Source organism: Babylonia areolata, chromosome 12 (assembly GCF_041734735.1).
Source record: "Babylonia areolata isolate BAREFJ2019XMU chromosome 12, ASM4173473v1, whole genome shotgun sequence".
NCBI lineage: Eukaryota > Metazoa > Mollusca > Gastropoda > Neogastropoda > Buccinidae > Babylonia > Babylonia areolata.
In genome coordinates this window covers 28,044,672-28,068,901 of record NC_134887.1, presented here as the reverse complement: position 1 = coordinate 28,068,901, position 24,230 = coordinate 28,044,672, and the positions used below count along the sequence as shown (strand labels likewise).

The window sequence follows — 24,230 nt, the reverse complement described above, 5'->3', positions numbered from 1 at the left end:
ACCTATGATTGATAGAAAAAGGGCAGATGTGCTGTGCACGGTGTGTGTGTGGTTCACCGAGTGTTTGCTTGCATGCATCGTGAGTCATTCGTAAGTAGGCATGCGTGGGTGCATAAACAGATGGATGGATGGGTTTTTTTTTCTATTCCCCACCCCTACCAGTGCAGCCTTATTGCCTTCTGCACAAACACCGAAGTGACCGTGAGTGTGACTAACTTTCCAGAAAGGAATAACGGATGGTAGCATTGAGCATGATGTCCCCGTCTTCTGCCAGGATCTGAGCTGGTCTGATGCTGTCCACGTCTCCCTGAACACCACACAGCATGCACGCTGTTTATGAGTCACACTCCCGCTCTTTCTCCTCATTGTCATTTATTTGAAACAGATGCTTGAACACATAAGAAAACAAATTACATGAAATAACATGGAATGTAATTGATATAAGTACGTCAGAAACTCGTCAAAAAACACACCAAAACTTATGTTGTGATTCCCTTCTAGAATTGATCACCATCACCAGCACCACCACAACGAGTGTCACCGGTCCTCATCCATGGAAGTCACTGTTCTGTCCCGTCTATATGTCACCACAGTCATCACTATCATCATCATTATCACCAGTGTCATCAGTCGTCATTGTTTATCAGTCACTAGCCTGCCCTGTCCAGATGTCATCACCTTCATCCCCACTATCATCATGATCACCACAATCAACACCAAAGTCATTATCATCATCATCATCACCAATACCAATTCGTTAATTTCTATTGTCCAAACTCCTTGAAAAGCTGTCCTGTCCAAACTCCTTGAAAAAGCTGTCCTCAAGCAGCTCAACAACCACCTTTGTTTCAACAATCTCATCCACCCATTTCAGTCTGCCTATCGCGCTGACCACAGCACCGCAACCACTCTCCTCCACATTCTGAACAATCTACTGATAGCGTCCGACTCAGGAAAAATTTCCCTTCTCACTCTTCTCGACTTGTCAGTCGCCTTTGACACGATAGACCATTCAATCCTTCTTTCCCGTCTTCATTTTACATTTGGTATCAACGGCACTGTTCTAAACTGGTTCAAATCTTATCTCACTGATCGATTCCAGTCTGTCATTGTTGATCATTTCCAATCTGAACCCGTTAAAATCGAACATGGAGTCCCACAGGGATCTGTTTTAGGCCCAGTGCTCTTCACACTGTACACTGCTCCTCTCGCTGAAATTATCAACCGCCATAATATCAGTCATCATTCTTATGCTGATGACACTCAACTCCAGAAGAGTGATACCCCTGAAAAATTGTTGTCGCTCTTGCAAGAAACATCCAGTTGCTTCCTGGACATTCAAAACTGGATGACTCTAAATAAGTTACAATTGAACGCGGACAAAACTGAAGCAATGATCATAGGAACTAAACAAAAACTGTCTTCCATCACAATTGACACAATCAAACTTGGCAGTACATCCATCCCTCTTTCTACGTCAGTCAGGAACCTCGGTGTTGTCCTTGACAATACACTGTCCATGCAAAAATTTATCAGTCAGACATGTCAGTCCTGCTACTGTCAACTGCGGCGCATCAGTGCCGTCCGGAAATATCTGTCCACTGACGCAACATCTAGACTTGTCGTTTCTCTCATTCTCTCTCGCCTTGACTACTGTAACTCTCTATTGTCTGGTTTGCCTTCTTCATCCATTCAGTCCCTTCAGCGCATACAAAACTCTGCTGCCCGACTCGTCCTCAGAAAGAAAAGATCTGAGCACATCACTCCTCTTTTGCAACATCTCCACTGGCTCCCTGTCTCACACCGATTAAAGTACAAGATCAGCACTCTATGTTATAGATGTATTCACAAAACTGCCCCTTCCTATCTCTGTGGCTGCCTCTACACTCCATCTCGCTCACTACGATCGGCTTCGGATCCACTCTGTTTACGCATACCAAATCTTATCTCACTGATTCTAACACTCGACTGTTGGCCGCCGTTCTTTCTCTGTCTCTAGACCTTGCGACTGGAATGAACTTCCTCTTTTGCTTCGTCAAGTCTCCACACTCAGCTCTTTCAAGTCTGGCCTTAAAACCCACCTCTTCCCAAAATAGCCTCCCTTGCCTGCCCTTCCTTGTCTTTAGTTTCTACAGTTTTAGAGTTAAACATGCGTGTGAATGACTGGTGCGAAAGCGCTTTGATTTGTCTCTGCACAAGATTCAGCGCTATATAATACCATTATTATTTATTATTATTATGTGTATCAATAAAGCGTTTTTGAATGTCATCAGCCATGAACCATATCAGTCACCAGCCTGTCTGTCACTGCCAACATCATCAGCAACACAAGCACCAGGGACATCAGTCATCATCCACATCAGTCACTCATCTTATTCAGCTGCCATTGCCATCATCATCATCATCATCATCATCATCACCAGTGCCATCAGTCATCAGCCACATCAGTTATAGTCTGTCCTGTCTATATGTCATTGCCATCATCGCCATTGGCTGTTCCATCGATCCATCAATCAATCAGACTTACGGTGAAATCATCAGGCACATCGACAGTGTAGAAGGGATGGGAGCAGTTCTGTGGCTGCAGCCTCTGACAACCCAGAGAGCTGAAGTACGGAGGGTGGTTGTCCACGTCTTCAATTTGAACGATCATCAACCCCTTGCCTACACGTCCTTCCGAATCCTGACCACACATACACACACACACATATATATATGGGGGGGGGGGGGTCGGAGGGTGTGGGGGGGGGTGAGGGGGGGGGTTGTCATTTTGCTTTCCCCGATAGTTTGCCGGATAAAATTCCCATCCAAATATACCTGTCTGCCAAAAATGAATTACGGTATGAATATACCAGGGTATGGTTCAAAATGCATTGTTTTTATTTTGTCGCGAAAGTACGTGATCAAAAAATGGTATGTTGTTATTAGTGAAGTGTTCTATTAGTCTAAGATTAGGTTTTTAGAGCTCCATATATTATTTCTCAACCTTCGTCAGTTGAGGTTTAAGAATCCACAATCCAGACAATGTCAATGTCCCGTGTTTGGCAGTTGCGAAGGGTGTGGCCAACACAAATAACAGAAAATTTATACTTAATTGCAAAATTTAACTGTAGTCATCCCTATCGAATCACAGAAAGGATCACTGAGTTGTTCATGTGCAGTACCAGACCATGACGCCTTTCCTTTCTTGCCACCAAGAACCTTTCCCTTGAACTTCGCATATTTATATCAATAGCATACTGAAAAACCTTCTTCATTTTGGGGGACTTTGAGATGTCCATTAGCGTCCTCGGAGAGATTCTTTGCACCTGATGAGTCTCTGAAAAACTGTCCCAGAAGAAGTCTCCCTGGGGCTTCTTCCAACACTAGTGTGGGCTCTGATGGCACGGTTGTTATGCTTCCCGGCCACAAATACCTCAGAGGAGGATTCACTGGCGCAGATGCCCGACTGAACGATGATGTCTCTAAAGCCTGTTCCTATCATCAGTTTTCCCAGAGACCAAGGGAAGAACACGTGAAGTGAAACGTACAAAGACATGCCGCATTATTCTGGGACTGTTCATTTTGTCAAGCGGCCACCACTGCTTTCTTTTCAACTGCAAGGACAAACGGGACAAAGGCATACTCCATTCCCAGTTATGTAGCTGCGTTCAGTGACACGTGATACAGAACGTGTTGCACAATTTTACTGTCTGTGACAGGATAAAGAACAGGTTGAAATCAACTGGTAATTGTTCCTGCACATTGACCACATTCGTTCCAGTGAGTGACACCCAACCTGCGAGTTCTGTAATGGATTGCTCACTTGATATGTGTATCTGGAAAGAATCTGCATGATTTTGAATATAGCAGGGTCATCTGCAGTAAGTTGAATTGGGATTGAATGTTAACTATTTTGAGTGCAGGCTCCATCTTCCAGTTTGTGCAACATGGCTGGACCTCTGGAGGCTGATGCTGAAGGCTGGGTGAGTGTGTCGATGAAGGCTATGCATCACGGAGCACAGGTGTCTTGGCCTGGTTTTCTGATTTTCTTGCTAATTCTTGGATGGCTCTTCCATGTGTTGAAAGTGTGGTGCCAGATCTATAAATCAATATGGTCTCCGCAGGAGTGAAGAATCATGTCATCGGGTAAGATGGTTTCTGGCAGCATGTTGCTTCTATAAAGGCAATTGTAGTAGACTACAATTTCCAGTTCAAAAACACAACTGTGAGACACGCAGTGGCCAAAATGATTCAAAGCTTGTACACTGACAAGCTTAGTGCTTCCTGTTAGATGGCGGATTGCAGCGCTTTCGCAAGTCCACTTCCCACCTGTGAAAAAGAGGCAGTCATTCCGTATTTCTTTCGTGAGAATTTTTCTTTCCAGCCAGAAAATGTCTAGAAAGTCCTTTGCAAAATGAGGAGCCTTTTGTTATTCACTCAAAAAAGCGCAATTGCTGGTGGCCATGGACTCTCTTGAGCTTCTCTGTAACTCTGAATGAGACAGCGGGGAGTAAGGGCTGCCTCTTCAAACCTTCTGTCCTCTGATGCAGAAAAGCACTTTTAATGGTTCGGCCCGTGTGTATGTCTGATGAGTATAGTCACTCATTCCGTTATTTGGATCTGTAAAACCTATTTTTGTCGCAGATTGTTCAGTGCTGTAGTTTGGATTGTGAAATTGGGAGTGTTACTCTTGCATGCACAATACGTCTCTCAGCACTGATACACATGTACATGCTCTACTTCGTCTTCGTCAACAATGCTCTTTCCATTTACTAGCACACATGGTCAAATTCATCACTGTGGGCTTCGTTTTGCTCTGTAAATGATTTGTATCTTCTTCAATCCACATGCCTCAAGATTAAGTCCCTTCCCCAAAAAATTGTGGAGTCTGCTTCCCGTGCCATAAGATCTGTCACATATTTAGACGATCACAATTCCCTCGGTTAGAGCAGCTGCCTTTTGATCGAGTCTTAGGCATTTATACCACATTTCTCACCATTTGACAGCTCTGGGTTTTAGAAACTGGGCTCTATTTTCCGCTTTGTCACACATGATGTAGCAATCTTTTGAAAACAAAACAGCTGAAGCTTGCAGTGCAAGTTGTCATTTTTTCCTGAGAGTTGGTGGTTCGGCATTGGTATCACCTTTCTCTTCAGTTTTTTGTTCCTATGTCAGTGTTTCACTATTTGCATTCAAGAACATGTCTGACATTTGTAAGGTTTTTGAAACATTCTCCGTATAATCATCTAGTCTCTCTGAATACTTTGTGTAACCTGCAAAATTTGTACGGGTTTTGTGAACCTATAAAATTTCGAATTTCTCAATCTGAACCTAGCTTTGTTGGTCACTAATCTTATGTATGTCTCGAGTTGATTTTGCTGTGAATGAGGCAGAATTTCTTTGTCCACGCTTCTATATTTTGTGTCTAACACAAAGAAAATGAATGTAAGTTCATTACGTGAATACTGTGGCGTTGCAATCAGGTATACCCCAGATTTCATCTATAGTTTAAAGAAGGAAAAGCGACCTCTCTCTCTCTCTCTCTCTCTGTGGTGTGTGTGTGTGTGTGTGTGTGTGTGTGTGTGTGTGTGTGTGTGTGTGTAATATTGCCCCTGCAGTCTGCCTTCAAATAAATAAAAAACATAACCTCAGTCATGTTCATACAGTGTGATTTCTTTACTAAAATAAAACTGCATTGGAAAAAGAAAAGTTGTGCACCGGAAACAGACAAGTTCAATCCTAAACAGTCTACATTGATCAGCCTTTTATCTTTTTATGGTCTCAATGTAGGTTTATCAATGGTTCAAACTTTCCAGTCTTCATTACGAATTTTCGTCTTTGAAAAATCGTAACGAAATCGACGAACGTATTTCCAGTTTTTGTGTTTATGAAAGCGTGCGTCCCTGCGTTTGCGCATGCGTGCGTGTTTGTGTGTGTGTGTGTGTGTGTGTTATGACAACAATAAAGAGACAAAAAAGCAAAAACCCGAATCAGGCCTATGACATATTGTTTACATAAGTGAGCCCCGAATTCTCGTCCCTGAGGGTGATTGCCACTTTCATTATTGACTGAAAAAAACGTGGGGAAAAGAAATTACCCCCACCCACCCCACCCCACATCCCCCCAAAAAAGGGATGAGGAGAGGGTGAGAAAGTGGGAAGAAAATAAAGAATGAAAATTTGAAGGAATGAATCACTTTGTCCTCCAATTCCAAGTACCAGAAACCAAAGGAAAAAAGGGATGGGAAAATGAGAAAAAAAAAGAATGATTGAATGATTGAATAAATGTATCACTTTTTCATCTAGTTCCCAGTCTAGGTACCAGACACAAAGACAGTTAAACTCAAAACGAATCTCTCTCCCTATCCTGATTACCATCCCCAATTGTTTGACTCACTTGTGTAAACAAAGCGAGTGTACGTTATAACCCGGTGTTCGGTTTTGTGTGTGTGTGTGTGTGTGTGTGTGTGTGTGTGTAAAACTTTAACAATTTCATTTCATCTGGAAATACTTTGTCTGCCAATACCAAATTCGGATTAATTATAGTAGGAAAAAGATCTTCACAGTCATACCAATAACAGGTTGTAAGTCTCCCGACTTGAGCCGTATTTCCGGATCATTAACGGTTTATTACGTTGAGGCTCGATCCGGAATAAAAAAAAATATATATATATATATATAATACCGCTTCCCAGTTGCCGGAACGTATTGGCTATATTTGGTTAAAAGACGGCATGACATCATTTTCCCTGCTTGCAATTTAAAGAAATACAAATTCTGGGCAGAACACACACAGTGACACTAACCACGTCATCGATGTGTTTACTGCATGTGAATCTTTTAAAGTGGATACTGAATTAACTAGAATGAACATAAAAAGATAAACTGAATCGACCACATCGTAGTTTCCCGGCGAGTGTAACGAAGCCTTTCGAACATGGATCTCTGCAGATCTAGAGAAAACGGCTAAATGCTGCGGTGTGCTTGAAGTGATATGCAACGTTTCCTTTATAGCGGAATTAAAAGAATTTCTGAAACGCCCAAGATATACCAAAATAACATGATTTAAACAGCGCCATCACTTTGAATACCTCAACTGATATATTATGCTTAAAAAAAAACATGTTTGAATGTTATTTCTTTAACGTCACTGACAGATCCACAATAGGGCTGTGACTAAGACAATTTCATTCCACCTGAGTATGCTTGGTTCAAATCTTCTCTCATGCCTTTCTTCTTTTTTTTTACCCAAAGCTTTGTACTAACAAATACAGAACACATTTTAACGATCCTTTTCTATTTTATCAATTTATTCTTAAATGTGTATCATAAGTGAGTCTTGAAGGCCTTGCCTCTCTTGTTTTATGTCATTTATATGTATCACATTATCATTCATCATTTTGTCTCATGTGTGTAAACACTCTGTGTGTGTGTGTGTGTGTGTGTGTGTGTGTGTGTGTGTGTGTGTGTGTGTGTGTGTGTGTGTTTATGCGTTGTATCCATGGTGAATTGTAACAAATTCAGTTTCTCTGGAAATACTTTGTTGAAACCAAATCTGGCTTAAAATAGAACACAAGCATTCTTCCCACACATTGTATTTATAATGACAATGCAATTACGGGTGGGGTACAAAAATATTGACATACAAATTATATCACAATTTACCTAAGTATTTCATGCACAAAACAGAGCAGTTTTATCTCATATTTTTACACAGTGATTAATAGCAGTATAATCTTAATTAAGTTAATACAGGAACGTCTGCTAGTTTGAAAGTTACTTTGGTGTATACATATGCCTGCACGAACAATTATCTGAATAAGAAAACTTCTTGACTTACAATATAAATTTGTCAATTGGACACCTCGCACTAGGCATGCCCGTTTGAAGACTTTTCGGGGTTATAGACACAGAGGCTAACTTTCGCCATCATCTGGAGAGAAGCACTGTTAGCTTTTGAAACCGAGCATACGTTTTCACACTTTCCGAAAATAAAAATTCAGCCTGCAAAGTTCAGAACGCGTCCGATCCGCCGATCGTAATTTTGCCGAAATAACTGGGCCGCCTGAGTGACTGTCGCGTGTATGACGCTCGAAATGCGTTCGTCGAGTTTGATACGATTTATCAAAGACGAAAAGTCGTGGTGAAGACTGGGAAATTTTGAAACATTGATAAATCTACATTAAGACCATAACAAAATGAAATGCTGATTAATGTAGATTGTTTAGGATTGAACTGGTCTATCTATCGGCTTGATAAACACTCATTTCTGATGGTGGGCAAAAGTATTATTCGGATTATCATGTATAATATATACTTGCAAATGTCCACCATTTCTCCCCACTCCCACAAGCCCTCTACCACCCGTGTTTTCGGTTTGGTTTTGTTGCCTTAGCCGAAAGCCACTAAATCGTTATTGAAATAAACTTTAATTAATTATTTCATGATAGACTGATTTGTATGAATAATGGACTGGTGGCTTCTTTTCTCCGTATCTTTGGTTTCCCTTACTGCCCGGTGTTTGTGTGTGTTCGTTCTTCACACTCAGAGAAGTTGATCTTACTTGGGCACTCAGCTTGAACCAAAGCCTGGTCTGCCTGCTTTGAACCAGTTCCTCAAACCGGATCTCCTTGGTCAGCACCACCTTCGTCCCGTCCAGCCTTATCCAATCAGTGCCGTTCTCCTGCAACACGTGACCAAGTGACTACGACCACCCACCTGTTCGCTCATGACATTTTCAGTTTTACACGACTATGTTGTGACAAAGGAACCAAAATCTTCGAGTGAAAAATCCATTATTTTTTTTACAGCCCTTGCAACAGAGACTGAGTGAGACAAGGTCATCACTTGAAACTGCCCATGATTCCTGCCAGAAAACAGAGCCAGAAACTGTCTATCCTGCACAGGTCCATCCAGAACTGGCATTCACTCCCTGGCGACACAATGGAGGCATATGCGCTTGACACCTTTGTGTCAGGAGCTTCTCGCTGTCATTGATCATCAACCCCAGCCTGCCCCCTCCCACCCCTCGTTGCTGCACAGTGTGAGGCCAGGGCATGAACCAAAGCAGTGGCAAGTAAAGACCAGAGCTGTCAGTGCTTGTCAAGGTCTGTCCCTGGGGAGCGCTTTGCTTGCTGGTCTGGCTTGGTTTACACGTTACGAAATACATGTGATATGAGAGACAGACATACAGACAGACAGGCAAAAAGAGACAGACAAAGACAGAAAGAGAAATATACTACTTGTGACCAAGGGGTAAAGATGAAGAATCAAATTCTACACAGAAAAGAAGAGACAGGACAGACAGGAATGAAGGAGGGAGGCAGTGGGTGGGGGCCAGGGGAGAACAGGGAAGAGGGGTAGGGCGTGTGAATAACGCATATGAAAAGGCTGTAGGCTTACATAAAATGCATACGTATGCAAATGCGAGGGTATGATCTTTCTGTGTGGTGTACCATTCTCCTCACCAATGTGATGTTCTGTACACCTCCTCCAGTGAAGCGGTCTCTGTCATAAACACTGCCGTTCAGGTCCGTTATCACCGTGTTTATTCTTGTCATCTGGAAGCGAAGCTTATGATATGTCAAAGAGATAGGAAATATCAACTCTGAGAAGAGTTCAACATGACGAGTGAGGCTATTGGCATCCCCTTAGCCAGAAAAGGAGAGCAGACATTCGTTCGTCGTCTCAAGGAATCACTCGCTTATACAGATCTGTTTATCCCAAGGTCATGTCAAAGTCTCAGCTTCCGTCGAGGTTGGCGCTTGAGAACCCCGCCAATTGGGATCTAGAGAGAAGTGTAAGTTCTCGCTGTTGCGTGGGAGGAACAATATTGGACCAAGACAAAAGGTCAACTCGTAGATCCGCGCGTTCCTGTGTTGGGGCGGGGGGGACTGCCATGGACGGTGTGTCGTATCTAATCTCAAAGAAGCTGAATGATTCACTAGGGGAGAGAACGTAACGACCCCCAGCTGAGAGCACAGACCTAGTATCCTGTAGGTGTGAATCTTGCACAGGACCTGTGACTGGACCAGGTTAAGTCAGTCATTCGGGTGCATACAGAGAAACATGGATTGCGACCCCACCATTCCCTCACCAGCTTGGTGAAGAGGAAAGAGGATAGGCAAAGACCAAACGGGATGGCAGGGAACTGGAAGACTTTGCCCCTCCACACAAACCTCAAGCACCGGCGAGATGCAGGGTGAATAAGAATCTGGAAATAAGCATCCTTCATGCTGATAGAAGTAGCCCAGTGACCCTTAGAATGGTATATCGAATATATGCCCGTGTGTCCATTTTGAATCTGACCTTGGTTTAAGGGGAGACCATGGATCACTCACCGTCCTCCACAAGCCTTTGGAATTATAAACAGATGGGCATAAAACACCTCACCTGGATCCATGTATTCCGATTTTACACACGTGAGTAGCAATGGGGAGATTTCTAAGACGCGATCCTGCTCCTCCATGCTGGACAAATAGAGAGGAGAAGCTCTTAGTCAAGGACAGTCATCCACCCAAGGCAGCATGTACCCAGATTCTAGCACTGACACAATCCAGTGACTGAGTCCCATGTCTCGCCACTGATAAGCACGCCTGGAGAGACACCCTCTGAAAGGGGTATCACATAGTAGTAAGCATAATACCAACTTAGATTCTGAACAAAAGTGAACAAAATGTGTACTTCAAAGGCACATGGTTACATCCAAAAATGGCTCAATTCTTCGCAGACACATAAAATCACATTCGTCCAAGACATTTTCATTTTTAGATACCATAAGAGAACGAGCGAGCGAGCAAGCGAGAGAATGAGGGAGAGACAGAGACAGACAGACACAGAGAGAGAGAGAGAGAGAGAGAGAGAGAGAGAGAGAGAGAGATGGCTTATTCGACATAACCATATATGAACAGGGAGCAATAACAATCTAACATGTGTCATTGCATTCACTGATATAAACAGCGCACCTTCTTGCATTATCAACTACCAAGAAACTGATATATAATTATCTGTTTTGAATTTCATGCTTTATAAAAATACAAAGCAAAACTATTTAATGATTTTTCTTGATTCAATGTCATTGTCGAAATAAACATGGATATGCATAATATATACGGGGGAATGAATTGCATTCATACGTTAATCAGGACGAAACATTTCTAAACAAATTGAAATTCATCCTCTCTGGATTCCTTACAGAAAGGGCATATTACCTCAGAATGACAGATGGATTTATGACGATGTCTATATGTGTTTAAATCAGAAATTCTCAGAATCTAAATCCAGAAATAGTAAACTGCAAGTGTCTTAAAATCAAACATATGTATGTATATGATACCAAAAAAATGGAGAGAGAAAAAGAGAGAGAATATGTGAGAAAGAGAGAGAAGGGGAGGAGACAGAGAAACAGAGAGAAACAGGGAGAGAGAGGGACACACACACACACACACACACACACACACACACACACACACGCAGAAAGAGACAGAGAGAGATAAACGAAACGGTAATGAGATAAGCAAAACAGAGAGAGAGACGTAAGGCAAGATAAAAGGGAGAGAAAAGATATACACTGACGGACACTGAATGAAGGAAGGACAGAGAGACATGACACGACACGACATGTTGTCAAAAGCCATTTTGAGAAAAGGGAATGACGAAAATGAAGTAGAAATACAACGAACCGACATACACTACAACAACATATTCAACAGACAAAAAAGCATGAGAGAGACAGACAGAAGACAGAGACGAGTGGAAAAGGTAAAGATGAATGTTTATTCGTTTGACCATTCCTCTTTTCACTCGTCCTAAAGGTAAAGATGAATGTTTATTCGTTTGACCATTCCTCTTTTCACTCGTCCTGTCTCAGTTCTTCGCTTCTCCTTCAGATCCCCTCACAGGAGAAGAGGAGCAGGAAGGGGAAGAAGAGGAAGGAGAAGAAAGACAATAACAAACACAGTAACATCAACAACTCAAACAACAAGAAAGCTCTGTTGTTTGGTTTCTTACTTCAGTGACAGAAACGTTTCTCAGAGTGTCGCTGAATTCCGGATCAAACTCATCCACAGGACACACCATCAGTGTGACTGTACGCTGAAAGAATCAGATTCAGAATTAAAATGTATTCATTTTAGACCAAAGCCCTGTGTTAAGGAGTATGAACAAAAGTTAACATGTTTTTGAAATGCAAGTTATGAAAGCAGTTCCAGAAGCCCCACCCCCTCCCTCCATCCCTCTCTCATCTCTCTTGTTCTCTCACAAACATACACACACACACACACACACACACAAAAGGGGCGGGGTGCGGGGGGAGGGGGGGAAGAGAACTCAAATTCTTCAATGGTTAGTCTATTCTACCCGTGTCAAGTGGGAATGTGGGTGAGGAGGAAACACAAAAACATATCATCAAAATAATAAGCGAAACAAGGATGTCAAATGATGAGAAACAGTGGAGAAGGGGGCGAAAGGGGGTACATGCACAGGCATCTGAAGATGGAGGCTAAAGGGGTAGGAGAATAACTGTGACCCATAGTGCCTGAAAGGGAAAGAGGCAACTCATACACACATGCTTGATGGTTCGTCTATGAAATTAGCGTAAGCTTTACAGTAAAGAGATGAATACATTAACAGGAATCAAGTAAGGTTGAGGTGTAGTGATATTTTTTGGTGAACGAAAATGCTTTTGACAGCAATATTGCAGGTGGTATAACACATTATTGCATCATAAAATAGCAACGTCAGTCACAAAGTATTTGGACGGGCATATTTTCTTTCTGCAATATGTAATTCACGTAACGTTTTATATCAGGCACAAACAGGATAAAATGCAATTCGTCCAGTTTTGGATAAAACAGACAACTGATGTTTTCATGTTTCTTGGAGTATCTAAATTGGTGAGGTTTCAGCTAGCATATCAAAGTTACTCCAAGAAATTTCTTCAATGCAAATAAATGTACCTTTTCACAGTGAATTGCTTATTCATAGAGACCCCATATTTCAGCTGTTACAGGTTGAATCTGACAGCCAAATAATTTTACAAACAGTTCAAAAGAATGATTTTCTAAAGTGGATAATTTTCACAGAGACAGAAAGAGAGAGAGAGAGAGAGAGAGAGAGAGAGAGAGAGAGAGAAACAAACAGAAACAGAGATAGAAAGTGTGTGTGTGTGTGTGTGTGTGTGTCTGTGTGTGTGTGTTTGTTAAGTGTGTGCATATGTGTCCAAATACTGTACCTGCGAGTTTTCGTGTGTGTGTGTGTGTGTGTGAGTGTGTGTGAACAGATGTGGGTGGGCGGATGGGTAGCCGTGACTATAGGTATATACACACACATGTGCAAGTGTGTGTTTGAGCGTGTGGTTGAGTGTGTGTGTGTGTGTGTGTGTGTGTGTGTGTGTGTGAACTGATGTGGGTGGACGGATGGGTAGCTGTGGCTATAGGTATATACATACACATGTGCAAGTGTGTGTTTGAGCGTGTGGTTGAGCGTGTGAGCGCGCGCGCGCGCGTGTGTGTGTATGTGTGTGGTAGTATGAGAATGGGAGTAGAATGGGGGTGTCTGGAGAAAAAAATGTATAGCAATTGCAGACTTACACTCTTCCTACTGCGGGGGATGGTGCACGATAGCGTGAACTTTGCTTGCAATGCCTTGCTGTTGTTACCTGCCTTCATGAAGGACACACACAAACACACACACGTCACACCCATCCCACAAAAAATAAGGCACATGAACATCTTTTTAGCTAACTCCCACAATACACACACACGTGCGTACGCACACACACCAGGTCCCACAATCCACACAGACACACACACGAACAACAACAACACACACACACCTCTACACTTCCGCACCCACACACACTTACTGCCACTGTGATCACAAACACTCCCACCAATGTCTCCAAGGCCATGAACATCATCAGCATACACTCCTATGAACTGTGTTTAGAAAGACTCTGCTCCTGTTTAAAGAAGTCTGCCCATTGTTGGTTTGCAAATGATGCCAATATTCGTTTGATGAGCACTTACTCTTCCTTTCAGGTGAGACTTACGGCTGCTCCCTCTCTTTGTCATTCTTACTTTGAGTTGATTGATGGTGTAATTGCCTTGTGCCTAGATTTTGAAGTCATTTTTTACATTCCTTAAGAATTCAAAACATGTAAGCTGTGTATTGTTGTTGTGCTACCGGCAAGTCTGTCAGATCGCTCATGCACCTGCATGCCAACGGCTGAACATGCATGTAAGCTTTTGCATATGGATGTTGCATATTGCAACATGCCACTCAGTGCTCCCAATCTCACTGTTTGTAGGAGGTTCATAAAAGTACAGTCAGAATTATGCATGTTTATTTGCAGGCATACGTATGGACGACAGCCACTGGAAAGCATGTTTCATTGCTTCAACTTCCATTGCCACGCTGGAGGTAGTGGCTTTGCATGCAGAAGAACGCCATTTTTTTCTTTACAGTGTATCTTCAACAGACCTAATCTTGGTGAATGAACCAGGTGAACTTTGTGTGATAATGTCCTGTTCTTTGATGTTTAATTTTTGTTAGTTGTTTTGCTTCTGGATCATTCCTGTCCTCTGGCCATTTTCGACAACGTCTTTCGAGCATGGGTGATATGATTGTCTTGCAGAGGTGTTTGAAGTATGTTGGTATTCTTTCCATTCATTTGTTTGTTTCAGATTTTGCAGCTGGTATAAAGCTGTATCATGTCTTCTGCGTGTCCCACCCATGATTTTTCCACGTCCTCTAGTGCTCTGAAATAAACATTGAATTAACCTATTAACATGTTGTAACGTTTGTACGGCCTGCATTGAAGGCAGGTAAAATTTTGCTGTGTGTATTCCTGTGTCATGTGCTGACACCATTGGTTAATAGTATGTAACTGTTTCCTTAAGGCTGCAGTATTTTCTTGAGTATTGGTAAAGATTTTGAAGACAAGGCCAACATCCAGTACATTAAGAACATAAACGACTCTATTATTCAGATCTGCGAGTCATTCTGTATAAACGTTATAAAGGACAGGGTAAAGACATCCAGTACATTAAGAACATAAACGATTCTATTGTTGTTCAGATCTGCGAGTCATTTCGTATAAACGTTATAAAGGACAGGGTAAAGAGGTTATTCTTGTGGCTGTACAATGGAATGTTTATATGGCGCGGACATCCAATTTCCTAGATGTAAGACGACGAATCTTTCCTGAAGTGCTGCTACTATCCCTTTTCTTCAGTGGCAGCTTCATGGGTTGTGTAAACTGGACTTTATTGTACGTAACTTCCATGTCGATTACTGATGCTGTTTCTTCTTTCCTTTGAAATCCTCCTGTTCAAGGTCTCTTGCAGGTTTTCTCGCTATTATATGTCTCACTCAGAGGGCTCTTGATAGCAAACTTTGGGCCTTGGGCAGTCCCTTTCTTGCATTTCGCTGGTACTTCATTCATATAATCTATCATGATGTCATGATCGATTCCAGACTGCATTAGATTTCGTTCAATCTATTCACACATTTCTTCTCTCTGGCATGGAAGTGTTATGTTTGTTGTCTTTTTCTCTCCTTCTTCATATTAAAGTTTTGGTCAGGACAACGATTTGTTATTTCTTTTCACAGTCTGACCACAGAACGCCTTTTTAATACCCAGGCTGTCTCTGTGTCAGCAGTCCACCATAGCAGCTGAATAATTGTATCAGGTTCAGTGCAGTACTCTTACTTCCATTGATGTGCTGAAATGGATTCTTGAATTTGATTCTGGACTTTTTTTCTGGCTTTTATAGACCTAAAACTAAAGGGAGGGCGAGCGGTGCCTTGATGTGAAAGTGTCTCCGCATTCATTTCTGTTCTGAATTTTTTATCATGTAAAGGCGATGTCAACAATATCGTAACTGTCTTTTTTGTCTCTTTCTAAGGCATGTTGGATTTGTGGCTGCTAATGGATAACGAAGATATTCTTGAAGAATTTCTCCTATGATTTCTTCACGGACGAGTCCTTGTGGGTTGGTGTTTGATCTTGCGTTAAGGTCTCCACAGATAATGACAGAATCCCCAAGTTCATTTTTCTATTTCCTCTGGAAAGGTCCAAGCAGTTTGAAAATACAGGATCCTGGATGTACGTTGACACTGATCAGAACACATCTTTCATGATTTCCACCAGGTTTTTCGAAACTTAAGCCAATCAGTTCATATGAGTTGCAGCATTTTTTCTAAATCTCTGTTAAACGCCTTGTTTTTTCAGATTTTTTGTATGATCCTCTTCATTCGTCTCTGAGAGACTATTAAGATAATAAAATGAACCTATCTATCTGCACTAGCCCTGGTTTCTTTAAGGCACATAATATCAACAAATCTACCAGAAAGCCAAGAACTTTGCTCCCTTTCTTTTGCACAAAGCAAAGACTCTGTTCTTCAACACCACGATCTCTGAAGCTAAATAAAACAAAGAACTATATTGCATTACAGATAAGCTTTGTGGCAGAGCAAAATCTTCTTTGCTTCCTTCTATCTGTTGCCAAGCACTCAGCTCAGGCTTCAAAATACTGCTTCACGCATGAGCTGAATAGCAAACGCCTTTTTTCACAACTAACGTGCCGGTCTTCAACGGCTCACGCAGAATGTGTGACGCCATTCCCAGTTTGATGCAAAGCCCATTCTAAACCTATTCTCTAAACATCCATTAAATGAAATATCTGTATCGTTCACTACAATATTATATTTGTTGTGCTTACACACACACTTTACTCATTTAGAAGCATACTTGATTTCAGTTTAATCGTTCGTCAGTGTAAAGATTTCAACTGACGCTAAGCTTACGTCATTTTGCCCTTCTCTCCACACAACCACTCCTCAGTCAGTGTCGCTGTATGCCATTGGGTGAGCTCTAATCTGTGCTTCTGGCACAGAATATTTAATTAATATCTCTTTTGTCGGATCAGTAAATTGCAAGTATTATATACTGGCAGAATCATTGCAATTCCATCTTTCAATCTATTCCATTTATGTTTGCCTACGTTAAACTGATTTAACGCAGTTTGTAATTTTCCGCGATGAGCTCTCTAAAACTGACCCTTTTCAGGTGATTTAAATCAAGATTATAAATTCATCTTAAATAATCAACACTCCATTTTATACTCATTAGATAGTAGGTGTTGAGCTCTTTCTTTTGTGACAAAAAAAATTCCAGGTCCAGGTCCTGACAAGTTCACCAACGAAATGCTAAAACACCTTGGCACCAAAGCAAAGAACAAACTCCTTGCTCTCTTCAACATCAGTTGGAAGACGGGGCATGTTCCACAGAGCTGGTGAGAAGCTGACACGGTGCCCATCCACAAGAAGGGCAAAGACAGAGCCAGGGCTGATAGTTATCACCCCATCAGCCTCATCAGCTGCGAAGGCAAGCTCCTAGAACGCATGATCAACTCGCGCCTAGTTTGGCACCTGGAGAAGGTAGAGTCAGGCCAGTGCTGGAGTATGGCATGACTGCATGGGGCACTACGGCCAAGTCCAACTTTGAACGGATCAGCAAGGTTCAGAATCAAGCTACCCGTATCATCACAGGGGCCATAAGGTCTACGCCAATTCAGGAGCTTGAAACCATCACAGAGCTCCAGCACCATGGGGACTGCAGAGACGCCAAACTCCTGACCCAGGCTGCCAAGTCCAAGAAGTTGCAAGGCCACTTCATGAAGGACAGACTGTCCCAGCCAACAAAAGGACAGCTGAGTGGGAGCTTCGTACACCAAAGCAGGATCCTAGAACGACAACATCAAGATATCCTTGACCATGCCCCCAAAGTGATACCCCGGTGTCTTGCCTTTTCTGCCTGGAGCGAAGGAACCCCTCTCCTCATCCAGTGCAGCATCACTGGTGTTGGCTCCAAAGATTCCCAAAGCGGCCCTGAAAGAAAGTCCCTCACCCGTGAACACCTCCACACCCAGCAGTTCCCCAAAGAGTTCTGGACTCATGTCTACACCAACGGCTCTGCGACAGATGCCATTCAGAACGAAGGAGCAGGAGTCTATGTTCAATATCCAGAGGCAGAGAAGAAAAGATCTGCCTCGCTACCGGCCTGTACTCCACCAATTACAGAGCAGAAGCAGAAGCCTTGAAAACAGCAGCAGCCCACATCAAGGTCAGCCCCTACGCCAGCCACAACGTTGTCTTCCTGACCAACGGCCTGTCCATCTTGCAGGCCCTTTGGTCCAACAGAGATCCAGAACTCAACGATCTGTCCTCCTCTCTCACCTCTCTCTGCACAAGTCACAGTCACCCTGCAGTGGATTCCCTCCCACTGCAACGTGCTTGGCAACGAGACTGCTGACTCCCTGGCAAAGGAAGGCACTACGAAAGAGCAGACGGACAGGTCTACCAGCTACTCTGAATCCAGGACCATCATTAAGGCCAGGCTGCAGAACAAGTGGAAGCAGCAGCATCCACGCGACAACAGAGCAGACCTGTACTACCTGCTGACTCGTCGAGAGCAGGTAGCCATTTCCAGGCTCAGGACAGGCCACAACCGCCTGAAACACCATCTATACACGAAATTCCGTATCGGCGACACAGAGCAGTGCCCCTGCAGAACAGGCAGCCAGACAACAGAACATCTGCTGCAGTCCTGCCCGTTCCACCAAGTGCTCCGACAGAAAACCTGGCCCGACCCAATCCTAGTGGCCCAGAAGCTCTACGAAGGACTGGAGGACCTGCGACGTACGTACTGCCCCTTCGTCGAGGAGACGGGGGAATCCATCTGATAAATGACGAACGAGACAACTCCAAACAAGTCAACGTCCTTGGAAAATGTTTTGGTGATCGCACGCGTTCTACAACTCCGAACATTGCAATTCTGTCGTGTCTTCTACGTCATTCGTCGGTTTGAAGTCACTGACTGTAATATCCAAGACTGTTCAAATCTCTCTAGGCACTATAGCCTCGGCACAAATGTACAAAAATGGCTGTACATGTCGAAGTCTGTGAAAACAAGGGTTAATTTTTCTCTCCTTTAAAAAAAAAAAATAATGACCACACTTACCTACTTTGACACGGGAAGATTTCGGTGAAAGACGCATGCACACTGAGTGTAAGGACCCAAACGTCTTTTCGTGTGCGTGTGCTTTGTGCATATCAGTCTATTGATTTCAGTCCTTGTTTGTGCACATTATACAGTAAGTAATAAGGCCTTTGCAGAAACCAGTCTCTGAATAATATTTAGCGACTTTCTTTGTATCCATTTAGTAATGTGTTCCCGCAAACTATGAATGCAATGCATGTAAAGCATGCTCATCATTAATATTAAATGAAGGGGCTTTACCATAGCATTTTCCAACTTAGACCACTAAGGGCTGGGCGAATGTAGATTTAAGACCTTCACAATCAGTGTAAAACATTATAGTCTTTCTATGCTTTGAGACATTGTTTTAGATTTGATATTTTTTGATGAGTGAGACACGCTTTCTAACAAACAATTCCCATTGTGTATTCAGACTGACATCCCACTTCTTGGCAGAATATTGCCGATGCATGCACGAATTTAACTGCCATACTGATAAGAAGTAGCTCCGTTCTGAACAAAAAATGATAACAATGACTGCTATTTATCAGTGTTTTCAAAGTTTTATATAAAGAAACAAAAATGTTTGGCATCTTTCTGTTTTGTGCCTTTCACGGAAGTACATTTTGATTATAACTAAAATGTGTGTGTAGAACTGAATTTTTTCACGATTCTAAACTAAATTTCGTGTCAACAAAGTATTTCCAGAGATAACGAACATGTTTCAGTCACCATGGACACACACACACACACACACACACACACATCCCCCATCAACGAGGGTTCAAAATAATATGGAATTAAACCAGAATTCATTCCAACACAGCTGTTGCACAGTATTTTCTTAATTTTCTTCTGGGAAGTCCTTGCACGGTATTTTTAAAGAATTTGTTTCGATCTGCTTCACAAGTCAGCCAAAAGGAAACTGAATCTCCGTAATTGTGACGTCACAACAATATGGAAAATGGTCTCCACAACTGCTGGAAGCATCACAATCAATAAAGTTTTTTTTGTTGTTGTTATTTTTTTGTTTTTGTTTTTGTTTTTCAGATACGCATTTATCTGCTATGAAAAGTATTGGACGACCCATAACTACGTAAACTCGAACTATGTAAGCCATAAAGCTACTTCGTGCCCCCTTTAACATAAAGTATGTATGAGAGAGATCTCTAGCTCACCTAGTTTGATATTTTTAGATCATTTTTCACTTGTAGACAAGTCTCCAGTCTTACCAGCTGAAAGATGACTTCTGCATCCAGGGGTTTGGCCAGCACCAGCTTGCAGTGGGTGACACCGGCCTGTGCCTGACATTTGTCTGGGTTATTGTTGTAGGTGGGAATCAAGCGCAAGGCACCCCTGTAGTAGTCACGCAGCTTGCTGTTGGCAATGCGGTATGACTGGTACTCTATTTCCAACCCCTCTCCTGCCTCCATTTCCATCAGCAGCAGTTCAGTGTCTGGACACCTCAGACATCAGATGAGAACGTAGACAATGATTACGACGACAACCATGAGGATGATGATGACAAAAAATCACAATGCTCGATTTGTGGTGATGATGATGATGATAACGGCGATATGGATATCCATGAAGAGGAAGACATGACAAAGACAATGATAGTGTAGATTTCGTTCACATCAGCAACAACGAAGATAATGAGGTGATGACGATAATGATGTTAACAACAATGAGCCTAGTGTGGCCGTCTGGTCTCTTTTAATCCGCATGCACGCGTGCTCAGACACACAGACACATACATACACAAATATTTCACCATTTGGCTCTTCCATACACATCCACACTCAAACGTATGCCACTACAGCTACAACTGATCACCACATTGCTACGAGAAGGTACAAGTTAGCCAAGTGACATTTGGTGATGTTTTGCTGTGATTACTATGACACAGTGCATGCATTACCCCTAATACATTTGTTGGTGTGGCCAGGAAGGTAGTATCACAGACCAAAGATGCTGTGTGCATCTCTACTAACTGGCCAGGGTTCAGTCTGCTAGTGGCTGAACATACCTGCGACAGTGGTTTCGTGGACAGTGATGTTTTCGTAGAGAAATGGGTTGCAACCTGATCCTGAAACAGACACTGTGCTTTTCAAATAACAAACCAACATTAGTTATTCCAAGACTTTATTGCAAAGATTGAAACTTTTCTTTGCCGTTTTGACATTGAAACGGTTATTCGACTCATCATGTTCATAGATCTGCTCTTCTAAAACTCGATCTGCGAGAGTACGAACCAGACAATTCAAACGTTAGTTGGTCACTTAGCACTACCTCCTGCCCCCGTCCCGCCCCCTCCCCTGCACACATCGACCCATCTCAAACCCCCCTTTCTGTTTGTTCTCTTAATCGTAACCTCCATCTCAAACACCTTTCATTACTTTCCCTCTCCCTCTTCCCTGGGTTACCTGACAAATAGTATGATAACGATCAAGGTAAGTGTATGACATGGCAATAAAAACAACATGCTGATGCACTGGGGGAATTCAGTGATGTAGTTTGCTGTGTGACCCCTTAGAACCTTTCTTTACAGTCATCCGTGCATGTACATACCCACCCAGCCTGCAATCCCTTAATCCTTCCCCCCACCCCCCGAATGATTGAAATCGTCGTCACACTGCAGCATTCAGTCATCTCAAGCTCACACAATGCTCGCATTTTGACTTCACTCAAACCCAGGGGAAAACAGCAGGACAAATGATGGCCACTCCTTTCTTATCATTACGGGAACAGAATGAAAACAAAAATAAATAAATACTGTCAAACCAAAAAAACGACCTCTTCCTCAGGCTCAGGGATTGACAAAAAATTTATGTTCAAGGGGCTGACCCATCTGGAAAATTTACACAGTGAATAAAAATACATAAATATTGTCAAACCAAAAAACGACCTCAACCTCAGATTCGAGGACTGACAAATGTTCAAGGGGCTGACCCATCTTGAAAATTTACACAATGAGTACTGCCTGTATGCTTGCAGTTAGTTCGCAGGTGTAAAATATGCCTTTGAATTGCCGTATATTTCTTGGAATTATGCAGTGTGGTATTTTTTGTTAAAGGAGATCGATGTGGATTTTCTTTCTAATGTTTCCCCAAACTCAAGGTTCGAAAGCACTCTATCATTCATTCTCGATCGTTGGGTAGAAGCAAGTTTACTGTCTGGTCGATGTGAGTTCGACAAGAGCTTTTGAAACGCAGGCTGATCTAAATGGTTAGATCAATGGTTTAACTGTGGCGTTAGATGTGCAAATAACTGCAGTTATCGTTTGTGGATTTGGTCAATGTGAGATTGATTGCTGTCTAGTTGAGCAGATGTTCGGCGATTTTTATCTGTTCAGCTTCAGATCTGTGTCTGTAGTTATCAGCACTGGTATATTTTCTCTCTTCGGATACAAGTTCCAGGGTCAGTTTCTGTCAAGAATGAAAATGCCTATACAGAGACCTTCCATCTCTTTCCAATGACATTCAGTTATAATCGGTGTGTATGGAATTAAGAAATGTAATATGCGTAGTCTTGAATCTGTGTTATGCTTTTGTGCGTCAGATCAAAATTTTTCTTCTTCTTCCTTTTGTAAGTTTGTGTGTGTGTGTGTGTGATGTTTATTGTAAAGCGCTTTGAGCTCCCTTTCATGGAGGAAAGCGCTCAACAAGTATACCTGTCAATTATCATTATTATCAACTTCCTATTTTGTTCTAGTGGGGCAGTGAACAGGTGTGGACAGTGATGTGCAGTTTTCGTGTCGAGTTAAGGGTTCTAATACGGTCCTCGTGTCAGCTTTTAGGCTTTCAGTGGACAAACTTACCTTTTGTCAAGGAGATAAGTGACATGACAGTCAGCACTTGTAACACTACTTTCATGACCACTGCGACAGGCGTCAAAGGATTGGCACCTAAGTCTTGTCACCAGATTACCATATCACTAGCTTTTTTTCTGAAACGAAAAAGAAATTTCAAAATAAGGAAAAGAAGTGTAGCAGCTGCAGAAGGCCAACATGTTTCAGTTCGCAAGAACTAGCCATGGCACAAGAAAATGTTCACTGAGACAATGCCAGAAGTATAACAGCCGTCGTTGCAAGCTAATCTGCACAAAAGCAAAACTACTCTACCATCTATAAACAAATTAAAACACACACACACACTTACATGCACCTCCCCGCCCCCACCCCCCACTACACACACACACACACACATACGTGTGAGCAAAACAGCTAGGCAGACAGAGACAGAGAGACAAAGACAGAGATGACTTTATCAATGATCACTCACAACTTTTTAAATCTATGGTTTTAAATTTTAACCTTTTTAAAAAAAAAATTTTTATATTACACTCTGGCAGATTTCCGCTATGACGGTGTTTGTCCAACTGACCTACCCTGTTAAATGCACCAACTTGGGAAAAAATTCATTAGCTAACCGAATTACACAAAATTATTTAATATGGAATGCACTACCAACCAAACTTAAACTTGCACAAAATGCTAACACGTTCAGAAATCTTGACACCAATGCCATCTTAAAAGGAAAAAAAATGGTGAGAGATCTAGGCGGATGACCTGCCAGTCCCTAAACTACTATGACTACTACCACACATCTTTATCGCATACATGTTCTAGATGTTGCACCATGTTGGATTTCTTACCATGTATTTATAATTTTCACGAAAATATATATATATGATTTTGATTCGCCCATCCTTCAATTAAGCCCAAGAGCTATTAGATTTTGAGCGTCCTAAACACTGTGGTAGAAATCGTTTGTGATAACGAACCACAAAGATAATTACAGATGAATTGCGCTGCTCCACTTCGACTATTCGTTTTGACATGTTGTGATTAGTTTTATTTGAACTCAACTACCACCTTAGAACGCTTTTTCTACCTGCAAATACGGACTCCCCCCTAACCCCCTCCAAACACACACACACACACAAACTATTGTACGTCAAATATACTAATGACGTCATATTAAAAGCTCGAATTCGTTTGCAAATTTTATGCGTTGTATTCTAAGACTGAGCAAGATTGCGTTTCTATCATCTGCTTCGAAGACTTAATATTGCTATTCCACCACTTACTGCTGTGCATATCAAAACACGACACCTTCAAACTTGAAGACCCGTCTGAATGTACTCCCACACAACATGGTTCGTAGATTTCGTGATCTTTTTTACACTGGCTTTGTCACTCTTTC

General features: G+C 42.2%; 1 protein-coding gene across 2 annotated transcripts; it reads right to left on the bottom strand.

Moving 5' to 3' along the window:
- LOC143288126 (uncharacterized) lies at positions 1-24,230 on the bottom strand. 2 transcript variants are annotated; one of them, XM_076596414.1, is made up of 9 exons: positions 24,115-24,230; positions 22,844-22,971; positions 21,053-21,112; positions 20,256-20,479; positions 13,571-13,642; positions 11,991-12,074; positions 8,545-8,664; positions 2,528-2,683; positions 1-307 (listed from the first exon to the last, which is right to left on the bottom strand). In XM_076596414.1, exons 2-9 carry the CDS (start codon positions 22,896-22,898, stop codon positions 212-214), a joined length of 867 nt encoding a protein of 288 aa, XP_076452529.1. In that variant the 5' UTR covers positions 22,899-22,971; positions 24,115-24,230; the 3' UTR covers positions 1-211. The 2 variants fall into 2 exon arrangements, with proteins under 2 accessions (XP_076452529.1, XP_076452530.1); XM_076596415.1 differs by lacking the exon at positions 13,571-13,642.

Coding starts and splice junctions, on each gene's coding strand:
- LOC143288126 (XM_076596414.1), bottom strand. CDS start 22,898: ATGAAAGTAGTGTTACAAGTGCTGACTGTCATGTCACTTATCTCCTTG. Junction 13,643..20,255: donor CAGAAGTCATCTTTCAGCTG/GTAAGACTGGAG, acceptor TCCTTCATGAAG/GCAGGTAACAACAGCAAGGC. Junction 12,075..13,570: donor TCCCCCGCAGTAGGAAGAGT/GTAAGTCTGCAA, acceptor TGATTCTTTCAG/CGTACAGTCACACTGATGGT.